Source organism: Monodelphis domestica, chromosome 2 (assembly GCF_027887165.1).
Source record: "Monodelphis domestica isolate mMonDom1 chromosome 2, mMonDom1.pri, whole genome shotgun sequence".
NCBI lineage: Eukaryota > Metazoa > Chordata > Mammalia > Didelphimorphia > Didelphidae > Monodelphis > Monodelphis domestica.
In genome coordinates, this window is record NC_077228.1 from 271,978,220 (window position 1) to 272,004,477 (window position 26,258).

The 26,258-nt window shown below is 35.6% G+C and overlaps 1 protein-coding gene across 4 annotated transcripts in view; it reads right to left on the reverse strand.

Moving 5' to 3' along the window:
• The window catches only part of ILRUN (inflammation and lipid regulator with UBA-like and NBR1-like domains), a 117,034-nt gene that overhangs the window by 14,126 nt on the left and 76,650 nt on the right, over positions 1-26,258 (reverse strand). For 2 of the 4 annotated variants that reach the window (XM_056818064.1, XM_056818063.1), the window contains exon 4: positions 7,153-7,481. In XM_056818064.1, coding sequence (XP_056674042.1) covers positions 7,153-7,481 — 329 coding nt within the window. The remainder of the gene's footprint in view (positions 1-7,152; positions 7,482-26,258) is intronic. The other 2 variants (XM_056818067.1, XM_056818066.1) reach the window with 1 other exon arrangement.

Sequence of the window (26,258 nt, forward strand, 5' to 3'; positions counted from 1 at the left end):
GGCGCATTATTTGCTTCTGACAGCAAAATGGAAGGACCATACTGTCTATCCCCTACAAAAAAATTGGATAAAGCAGGAAGAGCTGCAAATTTCACTTTATTCTCCAGGAACTAACATTTAAGTTTTTATATAAAAGGCTTTGTCTGACATTCAAAGATGACAACTCCAAAGAGTATTTGTTAAAATGATGTTACATACACCCTTCTAATGTCATACGTAATCAATGGTCTCACTATAGATGAATATTGTATAATTAAAAAAAAAAATCCTGAGGGACAACTAAGTAGCTCAAGGGATAGAGACCCAAGTCTGGAGTTGAGAGGTATCAGGTTCCAATTCAGCCTTAGACACTTCCTAGCTGTGTGACCCTCCCTAGGCAAGTCACTTAGCCAACACTACCTAGCCCTTACCACTCTTCTGACTTTTAGAACCAATGTATAGTTTCTATATGCAGAGAGAAGGTAAAGGTTAAAAAAAAAAACAAAACAAAATCCAACAACAATAACAAAAACAACCTCCATATTGGGCAATCATTACTATATTGCATTCTACTACCAAGATTTCCAACCTCTTCCCCAAACCCATATACCTTTTATTATTATTATTTTTTAAACCTTACCTTATGTCTTGGAAGCAATATTGTATATTAGTTCCAAGGCAGAAGGGCGATGAGGGCTAAGCAATGGGGGCTGAGTGACTTGCCCAGGGTCACACATCTATGAAGTGTATGAGGTCAGATTTGAACCCAGGACCTAGTCTCTAGGCTTTGCTCTCAATCCACTGAGCCACCTAACTGCCCTCCTATTATACCTATTATTAATTTAAACCTTGCCATGAGATGTAATAGGATCCAGCTTTGTTTCACATGCATAAAGTGTTCAGAAGTTATTTCAAAAGGATGCAAGCTTTCCTTTGCTAAATCTCCTGCCCCTAGCTCAAACTCCCATAAAACTACTTGAACTGAAGGGTAAATAATCCCTTTTAAAATATTTTTGTTACCACATACACCGACAAATATTCAGAAAAGTTAGCTTCTTATTTAATACTTAATAGGAACAGGTAGGTGGCTGAGTAAATACAGCACTGCACCTGGATCTGCATTCAAATCCAGCCTCAAATACTTACTAGCTGTGTAATTCTGGTAAAGTCACTGTACTTATCTCACAAGGTTGTTTGAGGATTGAATGAACTAATATTTGAAAAATGTGTTTTAGCACAAAGCCTAGAACATTGTAGGCATTCTATAAATACGTGTTCCTTTCCCTTGCCCTCCTCCTTCCCTCATAAATTCAGATTGACTTCTGCTTAAGTTCTAGATAGAGAATTCATTAGATAGAAGCTATGAGGAAAATCAACCTGCAAGAGAATATAAGCGGTCTAGGGGTACAGGGAAAGCGGAGTGGATGACTCACCATTGGGTGAAGGCAAGAAAATTATTCTGACATGGCATTTGGGGAAGTAATAACAGATGATTATACTATTGTCTGGTCTAGGAAATGTCAAGCAGTCAGAAGTAGTTTAAAAAGGAAAACCAAACCACCCAAACCCAATCAAAGTAGTTAATAAATGAATACAAGAGTCTCTTCTTGACCAGAATAAGTGATTAGTCAGGGCAAGTCAGCTACTGGTCAATTTAAAAGCAGCTATTGTAATCTTAGGTTAATCTTATTTTCAGAGTGACCTGTTCAGAATCAAACCAATTGATAGCTGACTGGTTTCTAAGGGACTGTGACTAGTACCTTCAAACTAAAGAACTCAATTTCTTAAAAAATGTAAAGACCAAAATTACAAGAAAAAGAGTCTATTACGAGATTAACCTTGTGTCAAAATATTGAATGTCTGTTTCATTGCAGAGGCTTTTTAGATAAAAGATATATAAAGAGTTAACTAAAACAGCTCCTAACCTTCAAGAATAAGTATTCTCTGAGTTAAGCTACTTACAATTGAACTGACAAAAGTCAATTTCTAACAAATCAGATTTATGACTAAGCAGAACAGGTCAGCATACACTTCTCTGACTACCTTTGGAAGGATCTCAGGAACTCCTGGGGTATGGGATACAGACAGAGGAGTCATTCCCACCTGCAGCTTCCCTCTGGGCACATTTCATTAAGCCCAAAGAGCTTTTTATTATTAAATTGTTGTTGGGGAGGAGCTGTGGACATGGAGCAAAGGTGTCCAGTTCCTGGCAATGACAGATGTACCATTATGTTGACACATTCACCCAGCCCTGAAAAAGCAGGATGCATGAAGCAATCTTTTAATTTTATTCTATCAACCTTAGCAAGTTAAACTATAACTGTGAAGGCATCAGGAATTTGAATTTGTACCTGCTTTTTGAAATTGCTGTCATGAGCCACCAACAGCATCATGACACAATGGCTAAAAGTTTCTTTTCAAATGTCCAGTCCTACTCAGTGATTTGTGAAGCCAATGATATTTCCTCCCTAACTGCTTATATCAGTGGCTAGAACAAACAACATTTACAAGATCAAAAGATGTTGATCTAGAAGGGATGAGACCCTGTACACTAAACATTTCATTTTACAAATAAGGAAAATGAGGCTTAGATACATTGAGTGGCTCTTCCAAGATCATACAGGATGAAAAAGGTATAGTTGAGTATCCTCAGCCCAAGTTCAAAATTCTTCCTATTACTAATCATACTGCTGTCTTTGACTTTAAAGTCTGTGATGACCTAGCAGGATCAAGTGGCAAGAATTCTGGGTCTGAATCAGGCAGCCTGAACCTCACCACTAAAATTCCCTGGGCAAATAATCATTAATTTTTTTTGTCTGTTTCCTTTTATATGAAATAAAAATAATAATTTCTGCCCCTCCATATCTCAAATCTAGAAAGACAAATAAGGAAACACAAAAGTATTCAAATAAACAATACTCAAATGACATGGAAATACTCTTTTGGGGAAAAAGGTATCATGAGTTAACTTCTAATTGATCTGTGAGCTCTGTTGACTTAGTTGGTTATTTTACCCAACTAACTCTTTTGTAGATCTTAGTCATAAGTGCTGTTTACTTCCTCAATGGGGTTTAAGAAAATCTGGAAAAAAGTCCTAGATTGTGGCACTAAATAACCCTATAAACAAAAAATACTTAATTTTTCACTTCTTTACCCAAGGAGGGTGTGAATCAAATGGCAAATTTAGAGAATGTATGGCTTTACTTATGGTAAGGGCACTGATCTTCAAGGTTTCTAGCTTTTCCATAGTCAGGTCTCTACAATGTGACTTTATTATTGAGTTTGAATCATAATGTATACCCAGTATATTTAAATAGGTCAAAAACTCAGTCTTAAAGGCAGTTATAAATGACATTTAGACTATCTGCATCCATCAGCAAAGATCACTGAAATTATGTGTTTAAAAAAATGTGTATACATATGTGAGTGTGCGTGCGCACACGGTTAACTGTGCTCAGTCTGGAAATTCAATTCAACAAATATTAATGGAACCTCCTAAACAAAGCATGTTGGAAAACATTTCAGAGATGATGTATATTCTGCCCTCAAAAAAGCTTATAATTGAGTGGAGTATAAATTAAGCACACAAATAACTGTTAAACAAAGAGAGAATATAAATGTCCTAGGATAACTATAAAGTACTTTAGGGGCTCAGAGTACAGAGCACCAATAACAATCCAGCTGGAGAGAACCGAGGAAGATCTTCATGAATAAACAGCATGTATGCAGAATGACTCCTTTAAGAACAAATAAGATCATGATAGGGAGAGCTAAGGGATGTGGGGTGGGAGAGGGAAATTCAGAAACAAATCTATGCTGAATGCCAGGCTGAGAAACAAACATTTCCCAGCAGGTAATGGGAAAACGATCGAAGGTTTTTTCAAGTGGGCAAGTGACAAAATCAGAACTGTGATTTGAAAGATGATTAATCTGGTGGCAGTAGTATGCAGGATGAGAAGTAGGAATGAGAAAGAAACTAAAAATAGAGACAATTACCTTATGTATTCAATCTTTTTTTCTCTAACTCTACCCCCACCCTCAACAAATTTTCAGCTCCATTTGGATGAATCTCTTAATTAATTCCTCTACCCAACCAAAGACACACATCTTACTTATTCTCCCCTCAGTACCTTTGCCCCAACCCTAAATGTCCTCCCTTTCCCTTTCCCCAAATCCTACCCATTTTTCAAGACCCATGAAACTTTCTCTGATGATTCCATCCCACAATTATTTCTGTAACTCCTATTAGACTCACTGTCTGTACCATAAAATTGGCACTTTTAATTCAATTAAACAAACATTATAAAACTTTATAAATGACCATTTAATTGTACTTAACAGGTAAGTATTTTAATATATATTGACTTATTCTCTTAATTGTTTTGTTTAGGTTTTATCTCTCCAATTAGATTGTAAACTTCTCAAGGATCATGTCACATTTTGGAGGAGTAGGGGTGAGTCCCCACAGTGCTTAGGCAACTGCAGGGTACATTCTAGGTGCTCAATACTTAGACTGTCCAGGAGCTCTACTATAATTAGGAGATAAGAAGTGAAGATGATTGGACCTTAGCTTGAAATGCCAGCAGGGGCCTTATTATAAGGCCAAATGCAGCAATTTAATATTTCTGACCAGGATGCTGTTCAAGTTTGGAGAATCTAGGGACCAAATTTAATTTTTGGAGTCTAACTTTTATCTCTCCAGATGACCCATAAATGTTATTTCCTCTTAGATACTATCTTCAGAGTCTTGCTCTTTGCCACAGTTCCTTTCAAACTTTAACCCCAACTATGTCTCTAAGCCCTAAATTAGAATCCAATAGGTTCCATAAAAAAACTTCAGGCACTACTATGTATTGGAATTACTAGAACTACAAGGGACATCAAAACTTCTTCACTATAATCTAACATGAACAAAGAAGTGCTAAGGAAGGTCTGCAAATCCAAGGAAGGCTAGCAGAGAAAATATAACACAAGATTAAGAATAAACAAAACAAAACAAAAAAAAACAAAACAAAAAAAACACCCCAGAACTCATTTGTTGTAATTTTTTAAAGCACCAGTACAAGTGAAAAGTAAAAGTCACAAATTAAAAGGGAGAACAATTCAAGCTTCTACCAACATGTACTCATAAAATCAGAGCTGCTTAGAATTAGAAGAGGGACTTTAGAAATCATCTACTTAGGTTTACCACTCCAACCAGGAAACAAAATTTGGGAAGCTTTTTAATTGTTAAACAGTTCTCCCTCACTCTAAGACAAAATCCTTCTAATTTTCACCTTTTTTTTTTTGCCTTGGGCTCTACTTTCAGCCACTATAAAAGCTGGGTCCACTACCTCTTCCACATGACAGTCCTTCAACTACTATTTTCTCCCACTAAGTCTTCTCTTCTCCAGGCTAAACACACAGGCATTGCTTAAAGGCCCCTCTCACTAGCTTATTACCCTCCTCTGGATATATTCCAGCTCATCCATATGTGGTATTCCAAACGGAACACAATATTTCTGAGGTAGTCTGAGTAGCAGAGAATAGTGGGACAAATTACCTCCCTAGATTTTTTTGTCCACTGGGTCTTAAAGTACAAGAAATGAGTGCTGCCTATATTCACCTAAGTAAATGATATCTTGCAGAACAATTATGTGATAACAAGCAGTTCATATGTGAAAGACAGATTTCACATATGGCACAAACTCTCAGTCCCTTCATCTTCCAACCCTTATCTTCCCACAAGTCCCCCTTTATTTGAGTTCTCAGCACTCCAGTTTTAATGGAGTATTCTAATCAAAGACAGTGCTCACCTTAGGTCCAGCTCATTTTTATTATGGGCCAGTTGGAATAAACTCATATTTGAGTTTCTAGGATTTTGGAATTAGGAAATACTCAGGTAAGCCACTGCAGTCATAAGACAATTATAGCTCTGCCAACTTACTTTCATAGCTGATATTGGAGTTCTGACTACAACTCCAAGAACATATATTTGTATAAATTTTCCATTATTATTTGGAGGTCTCTCCTATGACGGTACAATGGGAAATGAATTAAACTATGAGCTTTCTTTCTATGGCTCCTGATCTATGTTGGGTATAAACCTTTGGCCAGGGAATGTTAAAAGCTAGCATTACAATGCAACAGCTCATCCCTCAAATAAAATGGTCTTATTTTAGCTTTCTCTAACTGCCACCTTGGAAGCAAGGCCAAAGTTAGTTTATAAACCACTTTCATGATTATAGCAGAAAAGGATGCTGGATCAAACACATTACTAAATTCAAATCACTGATGAGTTCAGCTCAGTATTAACAGTCAGAATGAAAGGATACAAAATATATCAAGTATACTCACAGGGACCCAGCTATATGAACCACCTGCAACAGTACAAATCCCAACATCAGGGCTTTATTAAACCAATAAAAATGAACAACTGGGCAAAATAACTCTGACAGAGCTTTGAAGACAATAAGCTATGATTAAAAAGTTTTAATCAACTAACATAAAGACAAAGGACAAGAATGCAAAAACACCTAGGAAAGGATCTTACAACAATATGATGATTTAAAAATCATAATAAACTCAACATGTATTTTCCACACATGACAAGTCAAAGTCAAAATATCACTCAGATCAGACAGAGTTCACTTACATTGGTGTGAACAGGCTAATTGGCAATAACAGTGTAAACAGTACAGAGAACAGCACATCTGTTTGGGATAAGAATATCTGAAAAGACCCAATGGCAATTCCTGGGTCTTTTCTTTCAGAAAAACAAATTCCAAATTTGCTTCAAACTCTTTTAGGAAACTTATAAGGGTATCAACATTTAACATGGAAGTACATAGCTGGTGATATTTTGACTTTGTGTAAATAATACTCAAGAAATTGAAGAACCTCACTGTCTTTTACAGCACCCAAAAAAGACCAGAACAACTAAAAGCTGAATTTGAAAATGTGGATGTAGCAAAGTCTACAGGACATGAAGATTTGTAAAGTGGGTTTTTTTCTTTCTTTTTGTTGTTGTTTTTTAAAAGATAATCTTATCAAACATAAGGGGCCAACAAGAGAGTTAAGTAGTCTTAAAAGAAACTCCTTAGATGAACGGCATTCTGGGCTTCGAAGTCTGCAATGACAACAAACACCAAGGCCCATCACCTACCCCTTCTCCATTTCTCCTAGGGCACCTACCTTACTGTAAGTCACTACCGATAAGTTGTTTGAGTGACTGCTGGGGGAGAGATTTACAGAGTTTTGTGACAGTCCGTTTTGATCTTGTTCAATTTGGTCAGGAGCAGGAGCCCATGTGTTTTTGCTGATAGTGCCTAGCCCGGAACCCCCAGGGTCTTTTAAGTTGTTTTCATCTGGTTGCCTGTTCTTCTGCGGAGAGGCGAATGGGTTAAAGTTTCCTTCTACCTTGCGGTGCGGTTGTGTGTTGAACTCGGTTTCAAAGGATGACAGCTGCTGTGTTACTCCTAAAAGTCCTCCCACTTCCACACTGAGGATCACCCAGATGACATCTGAAAAATAAAGTCAACTCTCATGAATCCAAGGAAATACTCTCATGCTACTGTGGCAACCATAGGGAATCCTTACCCTGAACTAGTCTACAGCCTGAGCTGCTTCCAACAGGCACCAAAGAAGTAAAATTATCTTTTTAAGAACATCTGCTGTGCCATTTTCCCAAAGTTTTTCCTTTTTTTTTAACTCAGAATTCAACTTTTTTGAGCCCTTTGTATAAATATGGCCATTTAAATATAAACGGTATAATTCCCACAGTGATTACCTATTTGTGGTTTTATGTCTTGTTGCTATAAGTGAATTCAAAGAGAGAAGCATAACTTTAAAATAAAAAACCCAAAAATTATACTAAATCATTCAATTTTGATAGAAATATAATTCAGTTTTTTCCTAACATTTTCTAACACCAATGGAAAAACAAATCATAGTGTCAATAGTGTTTAGTCTTAAATGCCTCCAATTTATATGAATAGTCAATTTCGGAGGGAGAAATAGAAATCATTAAAAAATACATTAAAAGCGGGGCAATTAGGTAGCTCAGTGCATTGAGAGTCAGACCCAGAGACAGGCGGTCCTGGTTCAAATCTGATCTCATATACTTCCTAGCTGTATGACCCTAGGTTGCCTAGCCCTTATCACTCTTCTGCCTTGGAACCAATATACAGTATTGATTCCAAGAAGAAAGGTAAGGATTAAAAATACATAAAAAGGTCCTAAAATTTCCTAATAAGAAGAAAAATACAATCAAGAATTAGTATTTCTCATTAAGAATGTCAAGAATAGCAAAAAATAAACATACACATGTGTAAATACTGGTAGGGTTATAGGGAAATAAATACTTGAACATATTATTCCCAGATTTTAAGCTTTATTAGTGATTTGGGGGAGGGAGAAGTTATCTTTTTTATTCATCCATGTAACAATACAACAACAAAGTTGAAAACCAATTTCATAACTACCACCTCTAATAATGTATACCACATTATGGATCCACCATCCCTCGTTTCTACCACACCAAAGGAAGTATGCTTTATCATCTATTCTCTAGGACTATTATTGATCATTTAAGACAGTGGTATCAACTTGAGTGATAAATCTTTGTCAGCTGCATATTGACTTAGAAGACCACAAATGAACATTTTATTCAATTGTATTTTTTGTTAATTGTTCCCATTATGTTTTAATCTGGTTTCCTGCATCCTACATGAAGATGAAATCCTCTGATCTAAGATATCGTTGGTGACACTGTGTATGTATTAAGCACATTCTGGAGACTGATATAGCAAAATATAGTAAAATCACAAAACTTCTTATATTTTTGCCTCAGTGTTTTCAATTCTAAAAACTCTACCTAAAGTAAATTATAAAAGGGGGAAAAGAAGCTATCAAAATATAAAATCTGCTCAATTTTTAATTAAAAAATCACAAAATTTATATTTTTGATAACTGGAGAAATGCTATTGGAATGTTATGGTATATAAAAGATGCATGTAAATACAAGGAAATAAGAGACCTATAAATTAAGTGGTGCAAAGACTAATAGTATTGAACTGCATGTGTACAAATATGGTTTTATAAGACGCAAAAAAAGAAAAGCCAAGGTAGAATAACTTCAGAAATGAGAGACAGAACAAACCCCCCCCCCTTTTTTTTGCTACTTCATTAATTGAACTTTATGTGATATGATAGTATTTTTACAAAAGATTTTACTCTTTATATGCTTGATTTTTTCTGTTAATGATTATTTTATAATTTAAAATCTAATACCTACAATTTAATGCCAATTCTACTTCAAACAAATGAAAATGATTATTTGGTTATGCTACAGAAGACAGTTAAAGGGGTACAACACTTTAAACTTTCTAATTTAGGGCCTAATTTCCCAAATTCACAGACAGTTAAGTACAGAGTAAAAAGAAAGGAAAGGTAGCAGATTTCGTTTAAATTTAATGGCAAAACTCAAGAGACTACTGCATTTATATTGTAAGTGGATTATCATTTAACAAAGCAATTTGAGAAAATCAGAAATATCTCTTAAATTTATTAACTGAGGGGCGACCATCCTGCCTCTCAAGCAAATTCAATAGACTAGCAAGGAAAATGAAACAAAGTAAAAAATTATTTAAGTCAGTATCAGTTAAAAATTGAATCAATAAATATGGCAATCTAGGTGATATGGATGAATACTTGCAAAAATATAAATTGCCTAGACCAAAAGAGGAAGAAATAAATTAACTTAACAACCCCATTTCAGAAAAAGAAATTGAACAAGCCATCAAAGAACTCCCTAAGAAAAAATCCCCAGGTCCAGATGGATTCACAAATGAATTCTATCAAACATTCAAAGAACAACTAATCCCAATATTAAACAAACTATTTGACAGAATAGGCCAAGAAAGAGTTCTACCAAATTCACTCTACGACACAAACATGATACTGATCCCAAAGCCAGGCAGGTCAAAAACAGAGAAAGAAAACTATAGACCAATCTCCCTAATGAATATAGACGCAAAAATCCTAAATAGGATACTAGCAAAAAGACTCCAGCAAGTCATCACAAGGGTCATCCACTATGACCAGGCAGGATTCATACCAGGAATGCAAGGATGGTTCAATATTAGGAAAACTATCCACATAATTGACCATATTAACAAGCAAACTGACAAAAATCACATGATTATCTCAATAGATGCAGAAAAAGCCTTTGATAAAATACAACACCCATTCCTAATGAAAACACTAGAAAGTATAGGAATAGAAGGGCCTTTCCTAAAAATAATAAACAGTATATATCTAAAACCATCAGCAAACATCATCTGCAATGGGGATAAACTAGAAGCCTTTCCAATAAGATCAGGAGTAAAACAAGGATGCTCATTATCACCTCTATTATTTAACATTGTACTAGAAACACTAGCAGTAGCAATTAGAGAAGAAAAAGAAATTGAAGGTATTAAAATTGGCAATGAGGAGACCAAGCTATCACTTTTTGCAGATGATATGATGGTTTACTTAAGGAATCCTAGAGAATCAACCAAAAAGTTACTCGAAATAATCAACAACTTTAGCAAAGTTGCAGGATACAAAATAAATCTGCATAAGTTATCAGCATTTCTATATATCTCTAACCCATTTCAGCAGCAAGAATTAGAAAGCGAAATACCATTCAAAATCACCCTAGACAATATAAAATACTTAGGAATCTATCTGCCGAGACAAACACAGGAACTATATGAACACAACTACAAAACACTTTCCGCACAGCTAAAACTAGATCTAAACAATTGGAAAAACATTGATTGCTCATGGGTGGGACGAGCTAACATAATAAAAATGACAATCCTATCCAAATTAATTTACTTATTTAGTGCCATACCCATTGAACTACCAAAAAACTTCTTTACTGAATTAGAAAAAAACATAACTAAGTTCATTTGGAAGAACAAAAGATCAAGGATATCCAGGGAAATCATGAAAAAAAATGCGAAGGAAGGAGGACTTGCAGTCCCAGATCTCAAACTATATTATAAAGCAGTGGTTATCAAAACAATTTAGTACTGGCTAAGAGATAGAAAGGAGGATCAGTGGAATAGACTTGGCGTAAATGATCTCAGCAAGACAGTTTATGACAAACTCAAAGACCCCAGCTTTTGGGACAAAAATCCATTATTTGATAAAAACTGCTGGGAAAATTGGAAGACAGTGTGGGAGAGATTAGGTTTGGATCAACACCTCACACCCTACACCAAGATAAATTCGGAATGGGTGAATGACTTGAACATAAAGAAGGAAACTCAAAGTAAATTAGGTGAACACAGAATAGTATATATGTCAGACCTTTGGGAAGGGAAAGATTTTAAAACCAAGCAAGACTTAGAAAGAGTCACAAAATGTAAAATAAATAATTTTGACTACATCAAATTAAAAAGTTTTTGTACAAACAAAACCAATGTAACTAAAATCAGAAGGGTAGCAACAAATTGGGAAACAATCTTCATAAAAACTTCTGACAAAGGTTTAATTACTCAAATTTACAAAAAGCTAAATCAATTGTACAAAAAATCAAGCCATTCTCTAATTGATAAACGGGCAAGGGACATGAACAGGCAGTTCTCGGCCAAAGAAATCAAAACTATTAATAAGCACATGAAAAAGTGTTCTACATCTCTTATACTCAGAGAGATGCAAATCAAAACAACTCTGAGGTATCACCTCACACCTAGCAGATTGGCTAACATAACAGCAAAGGAAAGTAATGAATGCTGGAGGGGATGTGGCAAAGTAGGGACACTAATTCATTGCTTGTGGAGTTGTGAATTGATCCAACCATTCTGGAGGGCAATTTGGAACTATGTCCAAAGGGCGATAAAAGACTGCTCCTTTGATCCAGCCATAGTACTGCTGGGCTTGTACCCCAAAGAGATAATAAGGAAAAAGACTTGTACAAGAATATTCATAGCTGCACTCTTTGTGGTATATGTTGGTGATGGAATACTATTGTGCTCAAAGGAATAATAAAGTGGAGGAATTCCATGGAGACTGGAACAACCTCCAGGAAGTGATGCAGAGTGAAAGGAGCAGAACCAGGAGAACATTGTACACAGAGACTGATATATTGAGGTACAATTGAAGGTAATGGACTTCTCCATTAGTAGCAAGGCAATGTCCCTGAACAATCTGCAGGGATCTAAAAAACACTATCCACAAGCAGAAGATAAACTGTGGGAGTAAAAATACCAATGAAAAGCAACTGCTTGACTACAGGGGTGGAGGGGATATGACTGAGGAGAGACTCTAAATGAACACTCTAATGCAAATACCAACAACATGGAAATGGGTTTGAATCAAGAACACATGTGATACCCAGTGGAATTGCGCGTGGGCTATGGGAGAGGTGGTGGGAGGAAGGGGAGGGAAGAAAAGAAAATTATCTTTGTTTCCAATGAATAATGTTTGGAAATGACCAAATAAAAATTAAAAAAAAAAAAAAAACTGAATCAATATTTTGCAACCCAGATTTTGTGAAATCATGTCATGGGATGCATTTCCTAGTCAAAAGAAAGTTTGATATTCAAACCTATTTGGGGAATATCTTGTCCTGGAGGTAATTTATAAATGGCTCTTAAATTCTCAGTCTAATCAAACAGTTGCAAGCCTACATTCTAATGTAAATGGGAATGTAGTGCCATCTGCTGTTAACTTATGGCAAATATTTCTAATCAGTCAAAGAACATAAGGTATCCCAACACTACATACTAAGACAAAGAAAAAGCTAGTTGAAGTAGGACAGGAAAGTTGCCTTCAACTGAGGCTGGGCAAAGTTTCAAGATTTACTTAACCAAGGAGCACAGGATTTTAGCCTAACAAGAAAACACATGGTATACCACTTCACATAAGAACCTGAGAAAGTTATCAAGAGTAGAGCAAGAATATAAATCAAACGTAACTTAATCATGTAAACTACAGTATTTATGATAGCGTCATTAAAAAAAAATCAAGTGGCAATTTGATAAACCCTATACTTAATTCTTGTCACCATTAATTTACTACCCATTTCATCTAACAGTATTTTGCTCTAGGAGTCAAGGATTCCACAACAAATTTGGGAAATCTAAAACCTTGGTAATAAGAAAATGCATCTTTATTTTTTTTTTAAACCCTTACCTTCCGTCTTGGGAGTCAATACTGTGTATTGGCTCCAAGGTAGAAGAGTGGTAAGGGCTAGGCAATGGGGGTAAAGTGACTTGCCCAGGGTCACACAGCTGGGAAGTGTATGAGGTTAGAATTGAACCTAGGACCTCCCATCTCTAGGCCTGGCTCTCAATCCACAGAGCTACCCAGCTGCCCCCCTTCATCTTTATTTTTTACCAACTTCTAAATGAAATTTTGCATTTCCTCTAATTATATTTTAAAAGCCATATTCTGAAAAGGAGACCTGAAGCATTACTAGAATGTCAATGACACAAGAAAGAGCCTCTACTCTAAATTTTAGAAATACAAATATGAAAAAATATGAATTTACATTCAAGGAATTCTTAAGGAGGAAAGGGAGATGAAGTTGTATACTTTAATATGTTAATAGTTATAGTTAATATAATGTTAATAGTTATAATACAAGAGAGAATATGATTGAGTGCATAATAGACGTCAACTAGAAAGACAAAAAAGCTCAAGGAATTTTATAAGTACCCTTTAAGCTAGGGAGATAAGAAAAGCTAAAATTGGATCCCTTCTAGGATCACATAACTAGGAGGTCGCATCTCAGCTGGGACTTGAAAGAAAAGAAAGAATTAAACAGGTGGAAATGGTATAGGAAATGCCTGTTCCAGAAAGGAAGCACAGTCTGCGAGATGAACTTTAAGAAATGAAGGTTACTCAGTTTCCTAGACTCCAACCCCAGCTCTTTCTCCACAGTATCTTCTTTCATCCAGTGGGTTTTCTATTATTTTTCTGATAAACTATGAAAAAGACTAAAATAATATAAAAAGAATGTTTTTTAAAAAGAAATAAAATTTACTTTTTAAAATTAAAAAAAAAAGAAAATATTAAAATTTAAACTGAAATGCAGTGTAATTGTAATGATCTACTTGGAGCCTCCTTTTCTCAGAAAGGTAGAGGGTTTAAGTTCAGAATATTTCATGTGATTTCATACATGGTCACTATGTTCATTGGTTTTGCTTTTTAACCACTTTACTTTTGTTACAAGAAGGCTGAGGAGGGAAAAAAGAGGGAGCAATAGGTCTAGATAATGATTGTAATGCCAAAAAAAGATATCAATAAAATCTTAAGGATATGAAAGAACCATGTTCCTTCCCTCCCTCCCTGCCATGGCCAAAAAGAGCCGACTTTTATAAATTTCTCCAGCTCTAATTCTTTTTTTCCCCCCTGTAAAGGAATTATGTGCCAGATAATAAAAGTAATTACAGATGAATCTATAAGAATATAGAACCTTAACCTTTAAGCAAGGTAAAAACTTCACTGAAGAACTTTTAACAAATAAGAGCTCCACAACAATAGACCTACTCAATAAACAGGCCTACCCCTGCAACTGATTGCATATCCAACAGAAGAGAGCACCAGCAAAATCAAAGGTTCCTTCCTAAAATACCCTCACTTATGAACCTGAAAAGAAGTGAGACACTAAAAGGAAAAGAACAGGGAAAACAGAAATCTTGGGCAGGAATGAAGACTTGCTATTAAGAGACCTAGAGAATAACGGTGTTAGGTCTAAGGCAAATAGAACTAATAATCTGGTCCTCTCTCCATTCTTATTCCAAGATAAAAATAAGAAAAAGACTGGCTAATTTCTATGGATGAACCAATCAAAGAGTGAAGAGGACTCTGAGGGAGAATACAGTAGAAAAACTTGAAAGAGCAAAGGACTAAGGGGGAAGAGAGAGGGGGGGGGGAAAGCAAATAGGTATAAAGACTGGAGGAAAAACAAAACCTGAAAAGTAAATCATTTTAAACAAATATTAAAATATGAAAGTTAACTCTAACCCAATTAACAATTACATAATGCAAATTAAAGAAACTTTGAGCAACTATACTCCAAAAGTTACTAAAATGGGCCTACTCTACTCTTTAACTCAGCAATACCACTACTAGATCTGGAAAGAGCCCATATGTACAAAAATATTCATAATAAAAATATTACTTAAGCTCTTTTTAACATTTAGGATATTTCCCATGATTACATGATTCATGATTTTTCCCACTTCTCTTCCTTCCTCCCTCCCAGAGCTGACAAGCAATTCCACTGGGTTATACATATATCATTGTTCAAAGCCTATTTCCATGTTATTCATATTTGCAAATAGAGTGGTCTTTTAACATAAAAACTCTAAGCATATCCCCATCGAACTATGTGATTGATCATAAGTTTTTCTTCTGCAATAAGCTCTTTTTTTTGGTGGTAAAGAATTAGAAACTATGGGGGTGTTCATCAAAAATTATTTGTAAATGTCTGAACAAATTACGGTATCTACACATAATGAAACCTATTATGATTTTTAAAATGAGAAGAGACAGCTTCAGAGAAATCTGGGAAGGCCTAAATGATCTAATACAGAGTAGATCATGCAGAAACAGAAGAAAAGTGCTAATGATGAAGAATCTTACCTACTTATTACAGATGTGGATGGGCTCCAATTGGAAGAATGAGCTATCCATTTTCGAAAATGGCCAATGTGAGAATTTGTTTTGACTATTTACATTTGTTACAAGAACTCTGCTTCTTTGGAGGGGTGGGGAATTGGGAGAAAGAGAAAATGAATTGTTTATATAAAATAAAATGTAATTTTTAAAAAATCAAAGAGAATGAACTAATAAATTACAAAAAGTAAAGGCACTCTAACTGCAACTTTGAGTATAATAATCAGACAAGAGAGGCATTTGAATTATTATGGGGGTGGGGTAAGAGATTATTTGACTTATAAGCACTCTAAATAACACAAGTATAAGAAAGGCAAGTACAATTATCAAAATAAAACTATGTAATGAAATAAATTCTCACAATTATTCCTTTTTCTCCCCCCAAAGAAAAAATGCTCAGCGGTGTGAAAGAAGAATAATTAAAGGATTTTTAAAAAATTTAAGGAGCTAAAGATTTAAGAAAAACTTAAAGAATCAGTAGAAGCAAAAGTAGAAGAGTTGAATTAATACTCCAGGACTACAGAACCAGTATCTTTTGTGTGAGGAAATAAAGAGTGGGAAATTGCATGAATGGGGTGGTGATATACTTTACTAAGTTTATGAGTAAACAGTGAAGCATCATTAATTGCTATAGTCTCTCAACAGGAATGGAAGAAAGGTAAAAACCCCTTTTCACTGAAGAAGACCAGGATAAAAAACAATAAATATTGGATAAAGAAGGAAAACTTAAACCTTATACTTCAGAAGCTTTACCATTTTAAAAGGCACAGAGAAAATGAAGAATAAGTAAGGTATTGTCCACAAATAAAAAATAAAATAGAAAATAGAATCGAGGAGAAAACAGGAACAATAAAGTATCACTATCATCATGAACAAACATTTATTAAGCATTTACTGTCTGTTAAACAATAAGAATACAAAGGAAGGCAAAAACATAGTCCCTTCTCTTAAGGAACTTGGACGAAAACAACTGTAACAGCAAATACAGTATAAAGGGAAAACCAGGAAAGGCCATCTGTACAAAGTGAGATTTGAGCTGAATTTTTAAGGAAGTCAGCAAGCATTCCAGGAGTGGGGTACACAGCCACTGAAAAAGCCCAGAGCCAAGAGATGAAGTTTTGTATAGAAGGAACAACAAGAAGACCAGTTGATAGATGGTACATAGAAGACTAGAAAGGGATAAGGGGCCCGGATGTGAAAGACTTTAAAAGCCAAAGAGAAGATTTTGCATTTGATCTTGGAAGGAAAAAGGAATAACTGAAATTATTAAGTTGAGAGCAGAGAGGAGTATATGGCAGAGGTTAGCATGGTCAGATTTGCACGCACTACACAAGATCACTTCGGCAGCTGAGTTGAGGATAAGCTAGAATAAGAAGATGCCTGAACAAGGAAGACCAACCTTCAGCTACTGCAACACCCCAAGCATGAGGCTTTGAGGGTCTGCACCAAGATAGTGTCTATGGGAACATAGTGAAGGGGAGATATATATATATATATAATAGGGAAGCTGTGAAAGTAGAAATGACATGACGTGACAACAGATTGGATTCATGGAGTGGTTGGGAGTAGAGATGAGGCTAACTGCCACTCCAACCTGGGTGAATGGGTAGATAGTGATACCTTTTACAGACAAGTGAAGCTGGGAAGCAGAAAGGATTTGAGTTTAAAGATAATGAGCTCTATTTCAGACATAATGAATTTTAGATATCCAAAGGACATTCGGTTTGAGATATACAATGTAGCATACCTGAGATGCTACACCAAGTATGCCCAAGTCTACTGGAGCTATCATCAAGATACAACAAATAGAATTGTTTTGGTGACAAGACTACTATTTGGCAAACTATCATGAAGTTACTGAACTTATATCCATAAGCCTTACCCTTTAACAAAAACATTACTTTGGGTTAAGATTTCTGGGGACAGTGAGGTCACTCAATGGATTGAGAGCCAAGCCTGGAGATGGTAGGACCTGGGTTCCAATCTGGCCTCAGACTCTCCCTAGCTGTATTAATCTGGGCAAGTCTCTTAACTCCCATTGCCTACTGCTTACCACCTTGGAACCAATAAACAGTATTATAAGACAAAAGGTAAGGGTTAAAATAAAATAAAATTTTAAAAGATTTTTTCACAAGATTCCCTATATAGAAATAATCACAATCAGGGCTCAGAAGAAATGGATCCTACAATGACCAAGATTCACTTTCTCAGATGTTATTTACTGTGTACCTTACAGCCTTTGAATGCTCCTCTGTAACATGAAGGGGTTGGATTAGACCAGAAAATCTTAATGAGAGATCCATGCCCTTAGTTAAAAAAAAAAAAAGTACTATTCTGATAATTGTTTCAGTGTAATTGGTTCTTTGTGATGTAATAATTTTATGCATTTAAAAACATCTAAGGGGATGTTTTTAAGGGGAGATGTATAAAAACCTTGACAGATAGGCTGGAAAAAAGTTACTGAAGGATTTTTAAAGGGGCGGGGGTGGAGTGTTTAAGGAATCTGTATCTGATCCTAGAGGTAAAAGGGAAGGCATATAGTCCACTATACTTAGGGATTATCACCTTGGCAGTTAGTGGAAGATGGACTTGACCAGGAATCCCTTCAACAACATCCTCAACAAGGAGTCATCCAGACTGGAAATCTTAAAAGTGTACAAAACAGATTACTCCTTGAGGAATCTCATTTCACTTTTTAACAGCTTTAGTTATTAGCAAGTAATGTTTATTGACTTGGCTTGTACAGAACCCAAATTTAGCTTGATAAAACTTCTACTCTAGTTCTGACTTCTGAGGACTAGCAGAATATATCTAATCCTTATTCCATCTTCCAGTTTTCAAAATACTTAAACGTTATAATTAAGTTAGTCTTCCTCTCTTTAGGCTAAAAAATCCCTAGTTCCTTCAATGAATTCTTACATGGTATGTTCTCAGTTATCCTCACTACATGGTTGCCTTCCTCTGTTCATGTTGTTGTTATAAATGTCCTTCCTGAAATGGGACACCAAGAACCAAAAACAATACCTTGAGTGTAATTCAAACCATGGCATACTACAGATTATGGCTTTCAATGCAGTGTAAAGAATGAATTAGATTTTATAAAGTGAAGTCACGACTTTTTACTAAGTCATATTGAAATTTCAGTCCACTAAAATCCCTGCATCTTTTTCATATGCACTTTTGTCAATTTTTAAAATAGCAACTAGCTTTATTCTCTATTAAAGTTGAACTTATTAGAGTGAACCTATGATGGAAATATGTATTGTATGAAAACACTGGTATAACCTCTATCAGACTATTTGCCACAAGAGGGGGATCTGAATCCTAAAATGTCAAAACACAATAGTCAAAAATTGTTTCTACATGTTACTGGGGAAAAAAAGAATGAAACTGAGGGGGTGTCCATCAATTGGGAAATGGTTGAACAAGCCATGGTATATGGTTATAATGGAAAACTGTTACAACCATAAAAAATGATGAATAGGATGAATTCAGAACCTGGACTTCTATGAACTGATGCAAAGTGAAGTGAGCAGAACCAGGAGAACAATGTATACAGTTACAGAAATATTGTATGATGATCAACTGTGAGAGATTAAGCACTATATATTAGGAAGATCCTCATGTGAGGATATATAAGAACCTAAGGGAATAATCATGATGGAATGCCAAGAGACAGAAAAATATTGTCGTCAACATATATTATATATATCATCTGGATTTAGAAAGTAAAGTAACCTAGAAATAGATCATAGACCTGACAAAGTATGATAGTAATGCACAGGCACAATCTTTCTGCCAAAAGCAAAGCAACCGATTTTTTGTCGTGTCTTAATGATTTTGTCATTCAGAAGATATAAGAATCCATAAAGATAATAACTGAGATGTACCTGACCAACAAGGGGAAAAAGATATTAGAATGGAAATGACAGGAAGTCTGAAGAAAAAGATTATTCTCTCTTGAAGTTTGAGGCAAAGAAGAAGAAAGCTGGGTATAATATGATATTTATCCTATATTCTGGAAAAGCCAATTTCTAAGGGACCAAAGAGAAGATAGGTAGATCTCTCAAGGACTAAAATTCTATAAAGAAATTCTAAAGAATGAAATTTAGAAGATTTGTAAAGAGAAATCATTGAAGAAGAAAAAATGGGCCAGGGAACAATGTAGACATACAAGCAACTCAAGAACCAATTTAGATTTTTAAAAGATATATGTAAAAGACAAAAGCTAAAAAAGGAAATGAAGAATGATGTAAGGATAATTTTAGGGTTGTGACCTAATCTAAATTAATTTTGGTCACCAGGGAATATCCCAAATAAAATACCCAAGTCAGTTTGCAAATTTATGGTGGTTTAATTAATATAGAGGGAAGGAATTAAGGAGAAGAGAGAGGGAAAAGGTGTAGGATTTCTCCTGCCTGACCTGTGCCAGGGGGAGTTCAAAGTCCTCCGCCATGAGGTGTCTGAAGAAGATTAGTGGCGTTCTAAAAGGATAGTGTTTGGAAGGCAAAGGAGAAAGAATCAGCCTAAACTCCAAGAGGGCTCAGTAAAGATGCCTCACCTAAACTAGGCTACTCAGCTTTTTCCAAAATGGTACAAGGAAAACTCACCGTTAAACCCAGACAATAGCAGCCGCCAAGATGCCAAAACACTCAGCACGCTCCAACAGCCACCTCTCCGCCGCCAAAGAGGCCAGAAAGAGGAAGTGACATGAAATATATAGACGGTTTTTACATCACTTTCCTGTGTCTCACATGTACCAATGGTAGCTTAAGCTTGACTTAGGATAGGCCAGGGGACTGTCAGTTGTTTCTGATTTGTCATTTGCTAGTACTTATCTGTCATAGGCCATCCTCCTAAATACTTAATCCTTAAGTATGGGTGTAGACATTCCTGTTTTTGTTAGACTAAGTAGGGTGGAGTAATCTAAAGTTTACAATGAATAAAAAAGTATAGAATAATATTAGTTGAGTATATCAAGAATGCTAAAACTAAACAATCTGAAGTTTGTGGCAAAAGCTAAGAAGAACAGAAAGGTTTGGGTTCTTTAGTTATTGTAGAGTTTTGGGGGTTTGGGGGGGAGGTTTGTTTTTGGGTTTTTGCAAAAGAAGGAATAAAGCCAATTAATCAACAAACAAACATCTATTAAGCACTTATGTGCCTGGACACTATACTAAGGGATAGAAGTACAAAAATCAAACTGCTCCCGACCTGAAGAAGCTTACATCCTAAAGAGGAGACAACATGCGTGTGCGTGTGTGTGTGTGTGTGTGTGTGTGTGTATGCATACATAATATATACAAAAAAGTTTTGGGAAGTTCACTGGCAGCTCAAAGGAACTGGAATAGATTTTATGTAGAATGTGATATTTTGATATTTGAAGCCAAACAATGAAGAAAACTGAGAGTTCTAAGAGAAGAAGGAGATGTGAATTCCCAGCATGGCACCAAATGGTGCAAATAGTATGGAAAAGGGAGAAAAAGTGATGAGGATATGAACCAGGCTAATGGTTTAGTGGGCAGTTGGGTGACTCAGTAGATACACTGCCAGCCAAGAGTCAGGAAGACTCATCTTCTTGAGTTCAAACCAGGCCTTAGACGCTTACTAGTTGACTGACCCCAGGCAAGTCACTTGGCCTATGTTTCCTGTTTCCTCATCTATAAAATGAAATGGAGAAGACAGTGGCAAACCATTCCAGGATCTTTGCCAAAACAACTCCAAATGGCTTCATAAAAAGATGGACAACACTGAAAACTATTGAACAACAACCTTAAAGTGGCTGATTGGTGAAGAAGGAAACGTATTTAAAATTTGTGGAGGCTGATATGACAATTGATTGGATATATGAGATAAAAGAAGTCAAGGATGATATTAAAACGTTCAATGGGTGAAATTCATTATTCACTCTTGCAAGTCAGGAGAGAGACTATATAGCTAGATATATAGAACTGATTGTTGTATTGGTTTAGAAATGGTAATCAACCTCATGGAAGTTAATACAGTTACCTAGTAAGAAAAAAGAAGTGCCCAGGACATAATCATGAGAGAGACCACAATTAGAGAATATGACATAAATGATGAATGAGCAAAGGAGAATGAGAACAAGAAGAAAACCAGAAGAGAAAAAAATGTTATGAAAATTTAAGATATAAGAAAGTATCCAGAAGAAGGTAGTTGGCTGTGTTAAACACTGCAGAAACAAAAAGCATAAGGACAGTAAAGAGGCCATTAGATTTGTCAATTAAGGGATCATTGGTAACTGGAGAAAACAGTTTCAACTGAGCAATAAAGACCAAAGTCAAACTATGAAAGTTTTTTTAGAAGAGAGTAAAATTTTAAGATGAAGTGTCTATGTGAGGCACTAACTGAAAGCCAGGGAAAGAGATACCTGGAGAAGATTAGAGAAAAGTGGTTTGAAATAGCCATTATGTAGATACTCAATAGTTTATTGTATACCAAATTAAGGAGGAATAAAAGGATTGCCTCGACACAGTGACACAGTGAGAGCCTAGTTAATTAGAGAATACGAATTCATAGTGGATCCAATTAGCACAACTTCCAGATTTCCTCCCAATCCATTCAATAGCAGGCATAGGAGTAGAGGAGCCAAATGGTAAGTGTGATCCAAGGCTGAGATTAGGCAAGGTGATAATGGGAAAAAGAAATTGCAGAAGATTCAAGAGTATAGTAGAGAATAAAAATAAGACTGAAAAAGGTGGAAAGTGAATTCATAACACAGATCTGGCTTAGTAAAGAACTGAAAGATAGAGAAACTGCTTGTTAAAAGTGATGACAAAAAATAAGTTTAAGAAGAATAAGGCAAAATATAAAGATATGAAACTGACTAGATAAAGTAATTTCAAGAGATCTTGAAGTTAAGGAATAAGTCTTAGGAGCTTGGTAGACTGAGGAAGTTGGAGATTGCCATCATTTGGGTGAATATCAAGATGTCTGTTGAAGTCCCCTATTATGACAGAGCAGAAGTTGGAACAAAAAAGGAGATAATAATCAAGCTGAACTCATTGAGGTAGCAGCAGGAAAGTCCTGGAGGTTGATAGCTGATAGGAATAGGTTATAGGTGATATAATTGCAAAAAGTGAACTTCAAACTTGGGTAGAGTCTAGTACCAATGATGAAGAACAAAGGAGTATTCCAACTCAATCTCTGGGGTTATTAAATCTTGGGGAATATGAAAGAAGGTACAACCATGTAATACAAAGGAAGACCAGAGATGTAGAGGGAATCAGGTTTCAATGGGATGCCGAAGGGTAAAAGGAACATGAGATGAAAAGGTCTAAAAGGGAATTTATTATAGAGTAAGAATTTCAGAGGACACAGTAGAAAGAGTAGAAGACTATACAGGAAATGACTAGAGAACAGGAACCAGTTCAAACCTAGGATAAATGAAAAGGCAATAATAACGAGTTACCCTTGATAGGTTAAAATCACCAAAATCCCAGATGAATTATAATTTAAGGACTGGGGAATATATGGCAGATGAGATTGCTGAGCTAGTGGTCAAGAATTCCTTTAAGATAATGAAGAACTGTACTACTAGAGAAAGAAAAATGTGTTCCCAATATTAAAAAAAAAGAGAAGAAAATGGAACCCCCAAACCATAGGCCAGTGAGCTTGATTATAATAACTCTTTGGGAAATGTCAAAATGTACTTTTAGGAATGGCATTGAACTTTCAGAAAAGGAAGCAGTGACACAAAGAGTCAGCATGAATTTGACAATAACAATGCTCAAAGGTCATAAAGAGTTTTCAACAGAATTGTAAGCTGTAAATGACCATATAAAAATGTTCCAAATCATAAATAGTAAGAAAATTTAAAATTAAAATACTACTCAAATTTCACCTGGCATTCTAAGAAAGATGACCAAAAACAATTGGAAACTCCCACCATTGACAGGAATTTGTTGGAAAGGTTATAAAATAAAAGCACTGTTGGTGGAGCTCTAAATTGGTTTTGTACAGGTCTGGATAAACTCTTCGAGTTATATAAGAAAATGGCTAAACACTTTAACAGTGATCCCATTACTAGGCATATATCAACCTAAGGAGTTCAAAGACAGAAACACATCTAATACATACCAAAATACTTGTAATAACACACTTTATAATTTTTTTCATATTATTCATTTTTGTAAGTAAACAATCTTAAAATCTTAAAAACCCCAAATAAAAAAGTGGTAAATTGAATGTTTTCATCTGCATTTCTACTCTAACAGTTCTTTCTCTAGATGTGGATAGCATTTTTTCCATAAGTTCCTCAGAATTGTCCTGGATCATTGTATTGCTTTTAGTAGCAGTCTATCACATTTGATAATTTCATTTATTGTATACAATGATGATCTGCATAGTCCTTTCCACTTCTTCCTGAAATCATCTTGTTCATCATTCCTTATAGCATAATAATATCCCATCTCCATCATATACCACATTTTGTTCAGCCATTCCCCAACTGATGGACATTCCTTTAGTTTCCAATTCTTTGCTACCACAAAAAGAGCAGGTCATAACACTCTTTGTGGTAACAAAAAACTAGAAACAAAGTGAATATCCATCAATTTGGAAATATCTGAACTGACTTTGGCATGTGAATGTATGAAGTATTACTATGTAATAAAATATGATGAGGAAGAGAAACATGAGAACATTTGTATGAATGGATTCAGAGATAAATCAGCAGAGTGAAAAGAACACAGATGACTACAACTACATAAATCACAAGGAAATAAAACTGAATGCTCTATCATTTTAATAATCAAGTTTGGCCACAGAGAAGAGCGAGGAGAGACACTTCCTCTCTCTTTACTGAAGAGGTAAGAGGTGATGGGTATAAATATTGCATATACATATCAAGTACTTACTGATTTAAAAATCTTTATAAAGTTCCCAATCCACATAAAAAAAGTCAAAGGGAAGAAGACAATCTTCAGCAAAGTGGGAGAAGAAAGGAGAGGAGGAGGAGGAAGAGGAAAAAGGAAAAGAAAAAGAAGACAGCATGGCAAAATGGACAGTCAGCCTCAAAGTCAGGAATACCTAGTATCAAGTCCCACTTCTCATATGTACTAGCTATATAATCTTGGACAAATCATTTCATTCCTCTGCTACCCTAGGCAATTCTATAAAAATATAAGATGCATCATAATTCAGGTTGGCACTGGTAGAAGGAATTTCCTCACCAAGAGTTCTTAGGACCAAATAAGAATATTAACAGCAAAATTAATATACACACCATAAGCAGCTATGGCTAACATTTTTCTAGTAAACAAGGAGATATATGATTTTGCTTCCTGTGTTTCAAGAGGATATTAATTACTGTTCCTTATAATGCTAAAATTTTCTGGGAAACTCCCTTCAGAACTCCTGAAAATATTCTTAATAGTACTAATTTAAATAGTAGCTAAATAGGTGTTATATTAAGGAACAAGCTCCCTGCAGCAGTAGACTCAAGTGATTACATAGAATTGTTAAAAGCAAATGAAAATGTATATATTACTTTATTTTTAAACCCTCACACCTTCTGTCTTAGAATTAAAACTGTATTTGGGTGGTAGGGGCTAGGCAATAGGAGTTAAGTGACTTGCCCAGGGTCACACAGCTAGGAAGTGTGTGAGAGCAAATTTGAACCCAGGACCTCCTGTCTCTGGGCCTGGCTCTTAATCCATTAAGCTCCCTAGCTGTGTCCTAAAACTTTGAAATCCTATCTAAATAGCAGCTATGTTGTTTTCTTTTTTTAGTTTGAAGTGGTATTACATTTGGTCTGCTTCTACAGTAGACATACAACCATGAGTCTCAGTTTCCCCATCTGCAAAATGGAATTAATACCAACTGTCCTACTTCATAAGACTGTCATGAAACTCAAATGAAAGCATTATGTAAAATGCTCTGAAAACCTAAAAGTGGTATGTAAATGTCAGTGATTACTGCTGGTGCTGCTACAACAAAAGTAGACCCACTAGCCTCTATGATTTAAAAAAAACGTGCCATCTAATTCAACCAAACTCAAGTGAAAAAAGACAAGAAATCCTTCTGCCAGTGTCCAAAAATATGAGAAATAAATTATTTTGTAATTGTTACTAGCACAGAAATAGGATATTATTTAACGAAGGAAAATCAGAACCTTTAAGACATTCCAAGAAAACAATGCTATTCTATGGAATGATATGAGAACCTGGGATCAAATCCGTGCCTGCTACCTCTAAGACCTTAGATAAATCATTTCTCTTCACAAGCCCCTGTTTGCTCATCTGTAAAATAAGGGAGTTAGACTAAGTAATTTCCAAGATTCCCTTTCACTTCTAAAAGTTGTAATCCTGTGAAGATTGTTAAGTCTGCTTCTCCACTTGCCCCCAAAACAGTTTTATCTAATTGGATTAAAAAACAATGCAGGTACAGCAGAGTATGCAGCATTTTCATCTCTTTGAAGATGTTCAAGAATGGGCCTGGCCTTGGGGGCAGCCAGGTGACTCAGTAGATTGAGAGCCAGGCCCAGAGATGGGAGGTCCTGGATTCAAATTTGGCCCTCACACTTCCTAGCTATATGGAGCTAGACAAGTCACTCAATTCCCACTGCCAATCCTCACCACTCTTCTGCCTTGGAACCAATATAT